The sequence below is a fragment of the Natrix helvetica genome (genome assembly GCF_964273705.1).
Source record: "Natrix helvetica genome assembly, chromosome: 1".
Lineage (NCBI taxonomy): Eukaryota > Metazoa > Chordata > Lepidosauria > Squamata > Natricidae > Natrix > Natrix helvetica.
This window is the reverse complement of record NC_138548.1, coordinates 270,376,179-270,390,608: the sequence shown is the minus strand read 5'-3', so window position 1 is coordinate 270,390,608 and position 14,430 is coordinate 270,376,179. Positions and strand designations below refer to the sequence as shown.

The 14,430-nt window shown below is 40.1% G+C and overlaps 1 protein-coding gene across 10 annotated transcripts in view; it reads right to left on the bottom strand.

Moving 5' to 3' along the window:
- The window catches only part of SH3PXD2B (SH3 and PX domains 2B), a 134,737-nt gene that overhangs the window by 75,132 nt on the left and 45,175 nt on the right, over positions 1-14,430 (bottom strand). For 3 of the 10 annotated variants that reach the window (XM_081944522.1, XM_081944524.1, XM_081944523.1), the window contains exon 1: positions 44-289. The exons of 2 other annotated variants lie outside the window; for them this stretch is intronic. Coding sequence is in view for 1 of the 8 variants with exons in the window: in XM_081944520.1 (XP_081800646.1) it covers positions 2,775-2,903 (129 nt within the window). In the remaining 7 variants the exon portion in view is untranslated. Of the gene's footprint in view, positions 1-43; positions 290-312; positions 329-2,774; positions 2,906-3,138; positions 3,165-14,430 lie in introns of those variants that run through there. 5 more of the 10 variants (XM_081944518.1, XM_081944520.1, XM_081944519.1 and 2 more) reach the window with 5 other exon arrangements.

Below are 14,430 nucleotides of genomic sequence, written 5' to 3'. Positions count from 1 at the left end.
CAAGAGTCACTAAGTAACTACTGTAAGTCCAATGGGCACACACAAAGTCCAAGAAAGCAGTCCAGGAGTCAAACAAACCAGGAGACAAGACCAAGGCACAGAACTGGGCACATTGTTCCAGCAGTACTCAATTCCTCAGGGTAGGATTAAGTAGGCAATGCTGCCCAAGCCCTTTATGAGAGGCAAGGCTGCCTCCTCATGAATAGTCTAGCTGACCGCTATTGTGCCTCCTCTTTGCTCTACATATCCTTGAATCAGGAAGAAGTGTGGACTTCATCTCCTCCTCTTTGCTAACAGGCTGCAGCTGCTTACAGTTCTGCCTGGAGGAGCCTCCTGGCCAACTTTATTTATTTATTTATTTATTTATTTATTTATTTATTATTTATTTATTTATTTATTTATTTATTTATTTATTTATTTATTTATTTATTTATTTATTTATTTATTTATTTATTATTTATTATTTATTTATTTATTTTTTATTTATTTATTTATTATTTATTTATTTATTTATTTATTTCGATTTATCAGTCGCCCCCTCTCCACAAAGGGACTCGGGGCGATGTACAATTAAATCAAAATACAAGTGTGGCATGGAGGAAGTGACATCAATATTTACAAATGAAAGCCACTGGGTTCAAATAAATAACAATAAATTAAAACGATTAAAACAGTTAAAAACCCCAAAATTTATGTTTAAAATATTAAAATATTAAAATAGCCAGGGAGGTTAGAAAGTTCTAGTTAAGCCAGGCTGGCTAGTTGGAACAGGTGGGTCTTGAGTTTCGTGCGGAAGGAGTGGAGATCGGTCGTTGTCCTGATATCTGGGGGGAGGTCATTCCAAAGGGCTGGGCCCATCACAGAGAAGGCCCTATTCCTGGGCGCCGCCCTCTGACACTGCCTGGTGGACGGCACCCAGAGGAGTCCCTCTCTGTGAGAGCGAATTGGTTGCAGGGATGTATGGGGCAGAATGCGATCCCGCAGATAGCTAGGTCCTGTGCCATGGAGCGCTTTGAAGATGGTAACTAACACCTTGAAGCACACCCGGTAGACCACAGGGAGCCAGTGCAGCTCGCGCAGGAGGGGTGTTATATGGGAGAACCTCGTTCTCCCCATGATTGCCCGTGCGGCCGCATTCTGGACAAGTTGTAGACAGCCGGGCGTCGAGGAGAACGCCCAAATTGCGTGCCCGCTCCACGGGGGCCAGTTGCTCGCCCCCAATGGCCAGCGATGGAATGCACTGGTTGAACCAGGAGGCCGGTAGCCACAGCCACTCCGTCTTGGAGGGGTTGAGTCTGAGTCTGTTGTCTCCCATCCAGGCCCGTACGGCTTCCAAACACCGGGACATCACTTCGACGGCCTCGTTGGGGTGGTTTGGGGTGGAAATGTACAGCTGTGTATCATCAGCGTACAGATGGTATCCCACCCCAAAACCACGGATGATCTCGCCCAGCGGCTTCATGTATGTGTTGAACAGGAGAGGTGAGAGGACCGACCCCTGTGGCACCCCACAAGTGAGCGGCCTCAGGGTCGACCTCTGCTCCCCTGCCAACACACATTGCGTCCGGTCAGAGAGGTAGGAGCGGAACCACCGCAACACGGTGCCCCCTACCCCCAACCCCCCCAGCCGGCGCAGTAAGATACCATGGTCGATGGTATCAAAAGCCGCTGAGATATCTAATAGGACCAGGATAGAGGAGCAACCCCTATCTCTGGCCCTCCAGAGATCATCCACCAACGCGACCAAGGCCGTCTCCGTGCTATGCCCGGGCCGGAAGCCAGACTGGCGCGGGTCTAGATACTCAAGATTCCTCCAGGTGACGTGGGAACTGCTGAGCCACCACACTCTCTACAACCTTCGTTAAAAAAGGAAGGTTGGAGACAGGACGGTAATTTGCTAGCTCCATCGGGTCCAGGGAAGGCTTCTTGAGCAAGGGCCTCACAACCGCCTCTTTCAAGGCGGCTGGCAGGAACCCCTCACTCAATGAAGCGTTCACAAGTCCCAATAGCCAGCCTCGTGTGACCTCCCAGGATGCCAGCACAAGCCAGGAGGGACACGGGTCCAATAAACATGTGGTGGCTCGCAGTCGCCCACGCAACCTGTCCAAATCCTCGGTGGCAACAGAGTCAAACTCCTCCCAGCATGGTCTCTCAAGACTCGCCTCAGACGTCCCCGCTGGAACACTAAAGGGGGCCCCTTTCCCTCCGGATTTGAGCGATTTTATCCTGCAGATATTCCCCAAATTCCTCTGCCCTGCCCTGCAAAGGGGGCTCCCGCTGCCTCTGTGACAAGAGGGAGCGGGTCACCCGAAACAGGGCGGCAGGGCGGTTCTCTGCGGACGCAATAAGAGTGGCACAATATCGACGTTTGGCCGCTCTTAATGCCACAAGGTAAGTCCTTAAGTAGGTTCTTACCTGTGTTCGGTCAAATTCGGAGCGAGAGGATCTCCATCTGCTCTCTAGGCGTCTCTTGTGGCGTTTCATCGCCCTTAGCTCCTCGTTGAACCAGGGAGCCAGGGCGGTTCATTGCCACTGGAGAGGCCGCAAAGGCGCAACCCGGTCTAAGGCCCCGGTGGCCGCACTATTCCATGCAGCCACCAAGTCCTCCATCCGGGAGCGGGGAACTTGCTGCAGCTGTGGCTAACCTCCCTCAGTCTCAGCCTGTCCTCCTCCGATCAACTTTAACTGAGACTGCTCCATCACGCTAGCATTCTCTGAGCCCAGATCCTGACCAATACTCGGCTCCACACGTTCCTCTGCAGATTCAAACTTACCCTCCTCCTCTGCACTCGCATCTGGAAAGGGGTCCAGAGGTGGATCCCTGACACAAGAATCACAAGGTTATGTTTTGTATTGTTAAATGGGGACAGTGCTGTCTTCTCCAGAGCTGTGTAATAAAACATGATTCCATATAATCACCCTAACCAACTTTCTTGCTTATTCTCACATTCTTGAAACAATATGGCATCATAATTCTTGAATATGCAAATACCGTTACATGTTATATTCTTAAATGACGTTACGTCATCAAATCCAATCAGCACAATCCCCCAAGCTTGTTATATAGCTATAGTGAGCTATAATAGTCTCTATGTTATAATTTATTTAATTATTCTATAGTATTTGTAGGTCACTCACTTTCTAAAACATGGGCAGCTCCAAACAGTAAAAACTTAACCAAAACATGCAGAGCTATTAAAAAAAAAACCATGAAAGCATACAGTAATCATCCTGAAACATAGAAATCCAATTACTAAGATCATAAGGTTCAAGGAAAGGAGGTCTTTGTTTTCAGAACCCAAGTAAGAAGTGAGCCATTCTAATTTAGGCAAAAGAAAATCCAAATTGCAACTTGCAACTGCAATTTGCAAGTTGCAAACTGCAACTACAGTATAAGCAAATATACAGTATACAAAGATGGTTCTAAGTATCTTCAATCATCTCCCTCCAGCAATCAATCGATGGCAGGGATACAGGTTCATACATATTTGAGCATCTAGAAAATGTCTGGGTCAGTCAAAATTGTTTCTAAGATTTTTTTTTAAGTAAAAAAGGCTACAGTTGCAGGCTCGGTGACTTTAGCTTGTGTTTTTTTATAAAACTTAACTTACACAACATAAAAAAGAAGATGTCGCATTCTTAAAATAATTGTATAACAATTTTTATGCATTACCCCATAGCTACGTACAGTTTTAGAAACTGAAATTAGTTTTCACGGAACAAATGCAATCATGGAACCAAGTTTAAAGCAGGAAAAAATACTACCACAGGAAAAATTCCCCTGATATAACAATCAAAGAGACTGTTACTATCATTTGCAAGCCTACATGATCAGATTTAGGAACTAGCAGAATTTCAAGAAATAGTTTGTACTCTCCCCTTCAAAGAATACAAAGCAAGACTGCAGCAAAGAACTGAAAATCAAAATTCAGCTACTTCTTTGCTTTTCCCCTAAAAAAACAAATAGTTAAGACAATTTTTAACAGGGGTCATTTTAATAAATCTCTATATACCCTCCATCACAAACATAGATTCAATTTGTAATGTACAGAATGTTCTGTCCCTCAATAAAACTCACTTCCACATATGCTATTAAGGACTCATCTTTGACACCACTTGATGTATAATTTATTCTATTCAAATGGAAGGGGCAATTGCTTTGACCCAAATGACAATCAGGAGAATAAAAGCCTTTGAAATGCATATTGGCGAAATATTACCTAGGACATAAAGGGGTGAACATGTGCAAAGTAAGCCTTCCAAAAATGGGCAAAGATAAGGACACTGACTAGTATCAAGAAAAGAAAAGTGGAATATTTGGGATAAATGATATAACATGAAGAATATCAATTATTTCAGCACATGGTGCTGGAAAATGACACATAACCTGGCAGAAAAATTCTAGGTACATTATTTGGTAAAAATACACCACTTTCCTTTTGGACAGTAACATCAAAAGAATAAATAGTAGCACTGATAATTGCCAGCCACCAGTAGCAGATGTCACTAAAAAACAGAAAAACTGCTTTGTGAATTACAAATATACATATCTGGGGTTAAAGCAGACTCACAAGAGATCCAAAACTATAAATAGTGCATATTTTAGCATGAACGAAGGCTGGCGATATTCCAAGAACAGCCACTTAATAGACTTTCTGTCATATTTCTCTGTCGCCCCATCACTCCAAGTGAATCTCAGATGCATCCAACTTCTCAGCAGATGTCACCACTGGCCAACCATGTCTAGGTTTGGAGGATTGGACCTGATTAGTATGTGAATAAGAGTTCCTCGTGCAATAGCAGGGCTGGAAGTGAGACTGGAAAATTGTTGCCGGGGGGGGGGGGGGGGAGGTCGTCCCAGAAAAGGCGGAAAATTATTTCCAAAAGGCTGTTCAAAAATCTAAACACTTTTCTCCATGAAATCACCATGAGCCAATCGTCTTGACTCAATGTCTATAAAATGGCAAACAAAGAAAAAATAACCATAATTTGATGTCCAACCCTTCTAAAACAGTCTCAGAAATTCAGCAATCATACCAACAAGATTTGAACAAGGTAGTAACAAATACTAGAAAATGATCTGGTACTAGATGAAGGGATATACATAAGATTTCTGTTGCTCCCCTCTGGGAGGAGGTTTCGAAGTATTTCTAGGAGGACTACCAGATTCTGTAACAGCTTCGTTCCCTAGGCCACCTGTCCAGTAAACTCACAAGTTTCGTTTCTCTCGCCATGTACATACATACATCTGGACTATACAATGTTGTTTCTCTGTATCATATAATATATGTGGGTATACGTTTGTTTGTTTGTTTGTTTATTATTTACTTACTTACTTACTTACTTACTTACTTACTTACTTACTTACTTATAGTTATGTAGTATATATTGGAGGGGCTGACTCTTTGAGAGCTATATGCAACAAAATTTCATTTTAATGTATTCCGATTGATGTACATTCAAAGTGACAATAAAGTTATTATTCTGTTTTCTTCCGTTCCGTTCTGTTCCATTCCATGATTATTAAATGGCAACTTTACATTATGACCAATTTTTAAATACTGAATTAAAAATGGAATCAAATTTGGAAAATGTCTATCTAGCACACTAAAGTACATTTAACACACTCCTAAAGAACCTCTCTCTAATTCACTATTTATAACAAAGCAGTTTTTTTCTGTCTGTCTCTCTCTCCATAGCTTTAATTCATTTTTAAAATACTTTAACATCATATGCAGATTCATTAATCAATTAACAAGATAAGAGAATATCTGAGTTTGCAGTTCTACGTTCAAAGTGAATAAAGGCTCCCTTGAGTCAAGTTTAACTTCCGGTGATCTGCTGGCACATTCATCCCTTTTCCGTCACTGCCTTTTTCTGGGATGTTGTTTCAACCGCCCACTCAAGCTGCTAGTCTTGGGGATATTGGTGGCCTCTCATCTAAATATCAATCATGCCTGTGCTTTTCTTTTCTTCAAGTTAGCTAGATGCAGTAATGTCTAATGAATGAAGTGCTGACTCTTGTATTAATAGAAGTATATAGAATAAACGACCATCCCAAAAATCAGTGTATGGCACATAACAAATAGAGGCTATAAAGGATACGAAAGCATAAATACAGAAAGGAATTTCCTGTGAAGTCGCTGGAAACTTTCTATATACTGTAACTGTACACTATTCTAACTTAATCGTAAGTGAGAAAAATGTAAGAGAGCTGCAGCTGGAAACAGCAGAAAAAAACCAAGCAATGTAAAAAAGCTGCCTCCAGAGGTGCAAAGCCCAATATTAAAGCCACTACAATTGCCGCCACTGTGCTTACTACAACTCTTATTCCTGCCCAATCAAATCGAACAAAAGAGAAGTAAATCAGTTTGATAACTGTTACAATCCTCAGCAGAGGTAAAGGTCCAGTTTAGTTTTGAAGATCACATTTTTCAAGTGCCGAGCTGTTCTCATTTACAATACAATACAATACAATAGCAGAGTTGGAAGGGACCTTGGAGGTCTTCTAATCCAACCCCCCGCCTAGGCAGGAAACCCTATACCGTTTCAGACAAATGGCTATCCAACATCTTCTTAAAGACTTCCAGTGTTGGGGCATTCACAACTTCTGGAGGCAAGCTGTTCCACTGATTAATTGTTCTAACTGTCAGGAAATTTCTCCTCAGTTCTAAGTTGCTTCTCTCCTTGATTAGTTTCCACCCATTGCTTATTGTTCTACCCTCAGGTGCCTTGGAGAATAGTTTGACTCCCTCTTCTTTGTGGCAACCCCTGAGATATTGGAACACTGCTATCATGTCTCCCCTAGTCCTTCTTTCTCTTAAGCTAAACATACCCAGTTCCTGCAACCGTTCTTCATATGTTTTAGTCTCCAGTCCCCTAATCATCTTTGTTGCTCTTTAGTTTTTTTGTTGTTATTTTTACAACAAAAGAGTCAAACTGTAGGAGATGTCAAAAGTCTCTTACTGTTGGTACTAGCAAAAATAGAAAAAAAGAGAACGTGTGGTCAGTAATTCCAATGAAATAGAACAAGGCTGATAAAATGCAGTTAAGTGCTAGAAAGGTTTTGCTGTCTGGCATGTTAAGGCTAAGCCTGCCTTTACATGTCATTCCTGTGTGTTCTTTGTTCCTGCTTTAGGATACAATGCACACGTGCTCCATTTTATTCTTATTTATTTACTTACTAGCCGATAACCCGGCGTTGCCCGAGTATTTATTTATAGGGGGAAAATGTCCGGACCAAACATAATTTCTAATTTTCCCCCTTACCTGAGGGTGCCCTCTTGTGGAGTACTGTAAAGCTGTTACCATGGCAACTCCACTGCGCTGTACAGTAGAAGCAATTTTATGGCAGTACAGTAGAAGCCATTTTAAGGCACAACAGCTGTATCTTAACAGAACACCCCTCCCCCCCCGAGGGGTGTTAGGGATGTCTTACCCCCCACAGTATTTGTTTCCTGAGCATTAAATCATCTGTGTACCAAGTGTGGTTGAAATTGCCCGAGGCATTCCAGAGTTATGCTGGAACATGCGCGTGCGCGCGCACACACACACACACACACACACACACAGATACATACAGATAGATAGATAGATAGATAGATGATAGATAGATATAGATATAGATGATATAGATATAGATATAGATATAGATATAGATATAGATATAGATATAGATATAGATATAAGATAGATAGATAATCACAATCAAACCAACTATTTGATGGATTCCATAATATCCGGGAGTCCCCAGGCCTGTGGGTAAAACCATGTCTTCAGGACCTTTCAAAAGATAGTCACGGTATGGGGTATTTCTATGGAAGCTCACATAGCAATAGCACTTTAGACTTATATACTGCTTTATAGTACTTTACAGCACTCTTGGGGCAATTTACAGAGGCAGCATATTGCCCCTAACAACCTAGAGGTCCTCATTTTACCAATCTCAGAAAGATGGAAGGCTGAGTCAATCTGAAGCCCATCAGGGTGAAACTCCAGGCTGCAGGCAGAGTTTGCCAGCAGTACTACATTCTAACCACTTGGCCACATGTTTTACATACCTTGTAAGCCAAGTTCAGATATTCTGATTAACAAAGACAACAAAGGGTTTGGTTAAGAAAGAGACTCCATCCAATTGGCACCAGCAAACTTTCCCAAAACTAACTTTAAAGTTCTAACTAACTTTTGGGGAGACCATCCTCCTTAAAATTGAAGGTTGTAGAAACTCATATGCGCTTTGAACACCTGAGATTTTGCAACTTATTGCTGACTTTGCTCTTCTTTTTGCTTCTCCTCAACTGGCAAGTATTTTCTCCACTGCTTTATTATTTCAAAAGAACATGTCACAGTAGGAACACTGTTCAAAGTTAATCCTGCCCTCCAAAGGTATGGCACTGTAACTCTTTCCTAATCCCCAGCCACCACAGTCTCTGTATTCTGCTTCACCTACAGTGCACCAGGCTAAAAGTGACTGGCCAGGAAATCTCAGTTATTGGCCAGGAAGCCTTTATGATGAAAAGGAGATTGAGAAAGATTTCCTTTCATCATTACAGAAAAAAACAATGTTAAAATAGGAGGACAGAAGTCCCATTACCAGCATCATTAAAAGAATTCATAACTAAATTGTAACTCTGCTATTTTGAATATTTCTATAGATGTTTTATTTATTTGCAGCATAAATTCAGTGAGAAGATGAAACATTTTCAATTACAGAATACGAGTCAGGAAATGTCTTAGATCAGGCCTGTCAAATTGGCCGCCCACAGGCCGGATGAGTTACGCACAGGTCACACCCACCCTGGCTCCACAAAAGCAAAAAAAAAATGTTGCGATACGTCATGATATGTCTGTCACATGACACGATCGAGTTTGACATGCAAGCCTTAGATGCTGACCAGTCTGGCCCATTGCTCAGTGAATCAATCAATCAGGAAATTCCTCCTACAACTCAGGCTGAATCTTCTTTTTATTTTCAACCAATAGGTCCCTATCCTACCCTCAATTTCAACAGAGGGCTGTCTCTGTGATGATATTTTTTATTTTGATTGTTTTTTATGTGTTCATTGTTGTTCCTTGCCCAGAGTCACTTTGTGGCTATATAAATTTGATAAATAAAATAATTAAATAAACAAATCAAAATTAGAACTTGTCTTTTGTGATTTGTTTATAAACAATAAAAAGTGGCTATTCACACTGGCTTAATTTTTTAACATTTTATTTATGGTACTGGACACCCAGTTTTTTAAAGAACCAATTTTTTTAACACCCCCACCCAAATGTTCTATTCTTTCTCACACACAAACACATACACACCAATATTCAAGCCTTTGATGTTGATCTCTAGTTTTTTTAAGGTAAGGGGTTCCACAATATGACAGTTTTGTTAAGTAGCTATACAGTTCTGTTTAGTATCTTTACTTACTGTGAAATATTCTGAATCATAGGAATATATTCAAATGAATGTAAAAGATTTACTCTAGAAGTATTGAAAGTGGTTGCTATATTTTTCTGCCATTTATATGTCTCTACCAATTTAAACAGGTAGGATCACAGGAGTTGGCCAACAACTTTAATTTGGGGTTAATCAATGAATATTTAGAGCTTTCCCCATTAAAAAGTAAATTTTTAATAAGTTCTGCTGTTGTCCACATTTAGTAAATCAAGCTTGATTAAATTAATAAGAAATTGCAAGATTATTTAGACACAGGAATGGGCAAAATGGATTGATTACATACAGAATAAATATCACGCTAGGAAGTACTATGTAGCCTTTAGGTAAGAATGTTTAGATTGACAGATGATCAGAGTAAATAATATGTGGGATGCTTGGAATTGTTAGAGTGGTGTATAGCGGAAGTCAGGGGGGTGGGTTTGATTGGGAGGTGGGGGAGGGTTAGGGTGGAGGGTGGGGAAATATATATGCATAATAAATTTAGAAGATGGGATTAATGAGATATTGTTACCTTAAGAGAAGCCTATATTATGATCTATATATGTTTAATTAATTTAGATGATGGGGTTATTGGGTTATTGTTATTTTAAGAGAAACTTATACTATGATTGTTGGGAGGTGAGGGGGTACAATATTTGAATGAGAAATCTACTTTAAGAAGGGGGGAGGGGAGAGGGTACAGTATTTGTATGTGATTTATATTATATAGCGGGGGGGGGTAAAAAGGGGGAAAATTTGTTTGTATAAAACTTTTTCAATAAAAAAAAGATTATTTTGGGGGGGTGGGATCAAAGTATAGAAATCTTTCAATAATGATTCAAGTGTGCAGTCTATGACTAGATTCAGCTAGCTGTTCTTGTTAGACTTCATAACTAATCACAAGTTCTGTGAATCAGAGGAAGGCTTACCCTGCAGGACCTAATTAAACAGAAAATGACAGGATATTTCTCTCTGTCCCTTCCTTCCTAAAAGTTTTAGGTGCCTTTGAATCGTTTTACAGAGTGAAGACTCTGCTTTCACCTTTCCTGCCTTGTCCCAGTATCTCAAATCCATGTCACTTTCTCTCACTTCATACAAAAACAGAGACTGGATTAAAGCGAGCATGGAAGTGGTCCAAACAAGGAAAGATGTCAACAGTCTGAAGAGAGAAAGTTGCCATTATAAAGGTTTTAGTTTTAGCCAAGTATTTTTTCCTCCTTTATAAAAAATTTCCCCTGCAGTGTTTGCAGAAAACGAACGTTGATGAGTTTCAGTAAATTCATGTTGATTATTCCTGACATGCACACCGCATTCTTTGAAACCCACTAGGGCTCCTGCGTCAAAAAAATAGATTTAATACCTGACCTCAGAAAATGAGCCTTGGGGACAGTAGTTCTCTTTTTCAGTGAGTATTGATCTATGTTGCACTTAACCTGCATTTAATCCGTGCTGCATTATACATTCCAAATGCAATTAAGCATAGCATAGATGGCTAAGGCAACAGGAACAAAAATCAGATGCAAAGCAGGCCTGTGCCAGAGTATTAAAGAGACTGCACATAGGATAAATAATCAATATACCATGAATAATGCATCAGAGCATCCCACAATAGGGAAATTATTCATGAAAGAGACGTTTAGCAACATAACTGCAATTAAATACAGACCAGAAAAAAAGTTTCCATCGCATCCACTTCCTTTCACAATCCTACTCTAACCAATTGTTGAAAATTTGCATCAGCCTGAACTTCTCAGATAGTTTAGGTGGATCAAAATCCAAAGTGTTTGTTTTCCAAAACAGCCATGACTCAGAATTATCAAGTTAATTAAGTAGTGCATTTTCAGATCACAGTTCGGTAATAGCCCTCAGCCAGAATTTAAGTATTCAAATATAATAATATACCATATAAATATAGTAGCAAATTTTAACAAACCTAAGATTACAGTACAAAACAGCTCAAAGATCATAGGCACCCTTGTTCAAAACAGTAAGTTATTGTAATTGAAAACTTGGTAGACCAGCAGCTCAAATTACATTAAAAACCAGTTCCTAAAAGATCTATGAACATATAACGGTTGTTATGTCTTGTCAAAAGGGCCATAATGTAGGAGCAAGGCAACCTTCTCCAGAAAGCAAATTCTATAACCAGGACAATACTACTGAAAACTCACTTTTCATCCAATGGCCTGCTTATCTCTTACTGCAGGGAATTCTTGGTTAGAGGCCTCCATTAGAGGTTGGCACATGGAAAAACATGTGAGTTAGGATTTCAAGGGCAATTTGAACTATGCTGGCAACAGGTGATAAAACACTGGTGTAATGAGTTCAAATCAAATGGCTTGGACCATTCACATTCCCCAAAGTGTCCAAGGCATCAACTCAGCATCGTCAAGTTTAATCTTGATATCCTGCCAGTTGCTCAAATAAGTTATTTCCAGGGAGATATAGGGGATGACTAGGCTGAGCCCGAGGGAGGGGTCAAAGGCCTCACTTGGAATACTGCATCCAGTTTTGGTCACCATGATGTAAAAAAGATGTTGAAAGAGTGCAGAGAAGAGCAACAAAGATGATTAGGGGACTGGAGGCTAAAACATATAAAGAACAGTTGCAGGAACTGGGTATGTCTAGTTTAATGAAAAGAAGGACTAGGGGAGACATGATAGCAGTGTTCCAATATCTCAGGGGTTGCCACAAAGAAGAGGGAGTCAAACTATTCTCCTAGGCACCTGAGGGTAGGACAAGAAGCAATGGGTGGAAACTAATCAAGGAGAGAACCAACCTAGGACTAAGGAGAAATTTCCTGACAGTTAGAACAATTAATCAGTGGAACAACTTTCCTCCAGAAGTTGTAAATGCTCCAACACTGGGAGTTTTTAAGAAGAGATTGGATAACCATTTGTCTGAAATGGTATAGGGTTTCCTGCTTAAGCAGGGGGTTGGACTAGAAGACCCCCCCCAAGATCCCTCCCAACTCTATTATTTATATTCTATTATTATTTATGTTCTATTCTAAATGCATCATCAGTCATGAGTTCCTGTGCAGCCACAAGAGATCTAAGTCCAGCCCACCTTGAATACCGTTCTTAACTCCCGCTAATTTCCCTTGACCATTAGTAGTTCAGATTCTTCTACAGAATTTAAGCTTACAATAGATCACTGATCTTGCAAGCTTAACAGTTTCACTCACTGAAACTGTCTGAATCTTTTGATTTTCATGGCGCTTGAGAAACCAATGGCTCAGGAGATTCTCTTAATACATATCACATGTAAAGGAAAGAATGGGGCCTATGAGGATCAGCAGCATTAAGCAACATGGGCCATTGTGAGAACCTGATTAAAGATATTAACTTTAAGCTACATCATTGGATAGGTAGGGGTGAAGGAAAAGCTGGTCTCACCTTGAATGCGGAGTTCCTCATTGAACATTACCTGCAGTTTTTGATTAGCTTTGGATCATCCTGAGACTATATTGTAGACACAACAGAAAGACTGGACTACAGTTGTGTATAAAATTAGATTACTGACATTTCACTAGCGCTTCCTATAACCTTTTCACCTCAAAATATACTCCTACACAACATAATGATATCTTTTATTTTAGATTGCAAGTCTAAAATGTTTATTTTTCAGGAATGTTTCTCCTGCCCATTTTCTCCACACATAAAATAAACTCTACCACTTGTGTGGTAAGCACAAGCAGGTAATGTGTGGCAGGGGTTTATTATAAAAAAAAAACCGCTTGCTTTGAAAGTGAACTTTGGTCAAAACTTGTGTTTAATATTTAGCTCAAAACTGATTTGAACTTGCCCATAAAATCTCACCATCATAGAGAGAGAAAATGAAGAATGTCATTATCGAATATAATTGCAACTGCCTATTCTCTCCACCCTTTTTTCTCATTAGCAAGGAAGAGTTCTTTTTCAGAAGTATTGCTTTTTTCATCTTCCTCCTCCAGACCACAGTGGGTGGTCGAAAGAGCCATAACCTAAACTTTGTTCAAGGTGGACTAAAAAAATTTCCTGGCTCAGCAAGCCAACTGTCCATCCCTGAAATATACGCCAACAATGAATAATATAAAATTGAACTTCAAAACCTAAACACTGTCCTTTCAGTTTAAACCACAAAGCTGAACTGTTATCTTTGTATTTAAAGAAGTAAGCAGTAAGTAGCACTAATGTGTACAGGCAGCACATTTTTTTAAAAAAAAATTCTGGCTGCCATTGTCAAAAATGTTCAACTATCATGGATGCGTGAAACCAAGTATTGAAAGGTCCTAGGAATAATCTGTCAAGTATTGTTCAACAACATTTTCTCCAACCCGGTGCCTTCGGTCCATTTTAAATGACATTTTAAACTTCCTTTACTCCAAATCAACATATAATCTAGAAGATGGAGAAGCCGTTGGGATTAGATGACTTGACTTTGATTAACTCTGCATATTACACAAAGTGAATACACTCTAATTAGCCTCAACTTTAATTAATGTTCATTGTGGCGGGTCTAAAAAGCGAAATTCAATAAAACAAGACTCCTGATTCAGTCTCACTCTTCAAACCTGTTTTAACTATTCGTATTCTAGTTTCTTAACCAAAAATATAATACATGTAATTCTTGACTTACAACTGTGATTGAAACTGGAATTGTGGCCATAAGTCATTGAAGTCATAAGTCGAAGCACCCACATGACCAGACCCAATGTTGACTGTTTCTATGGTGGATGTTAAGCAAATCATGTGGTTATTAAATGAATATGTTCTTCTGATTGGAAGAAACTGGCAAATCTTGTTCATGGGATCACAGGACACTGCAACTGGTCATAAATGTGAGCTGGTTGCCAATTGCCAAAATGCAGTCACGTGACCATGGGGAGCAGCACAATGTTATATCATGCCGAGAAGCACTTTATGGCCCAGAAAGCACCCCTTTCCAAGGCTGTCGTAACTTGAGGGCTACTGTAGCAGCTCTGGGTAAACAGCTTATTTGAGAATTATCCAGACCAG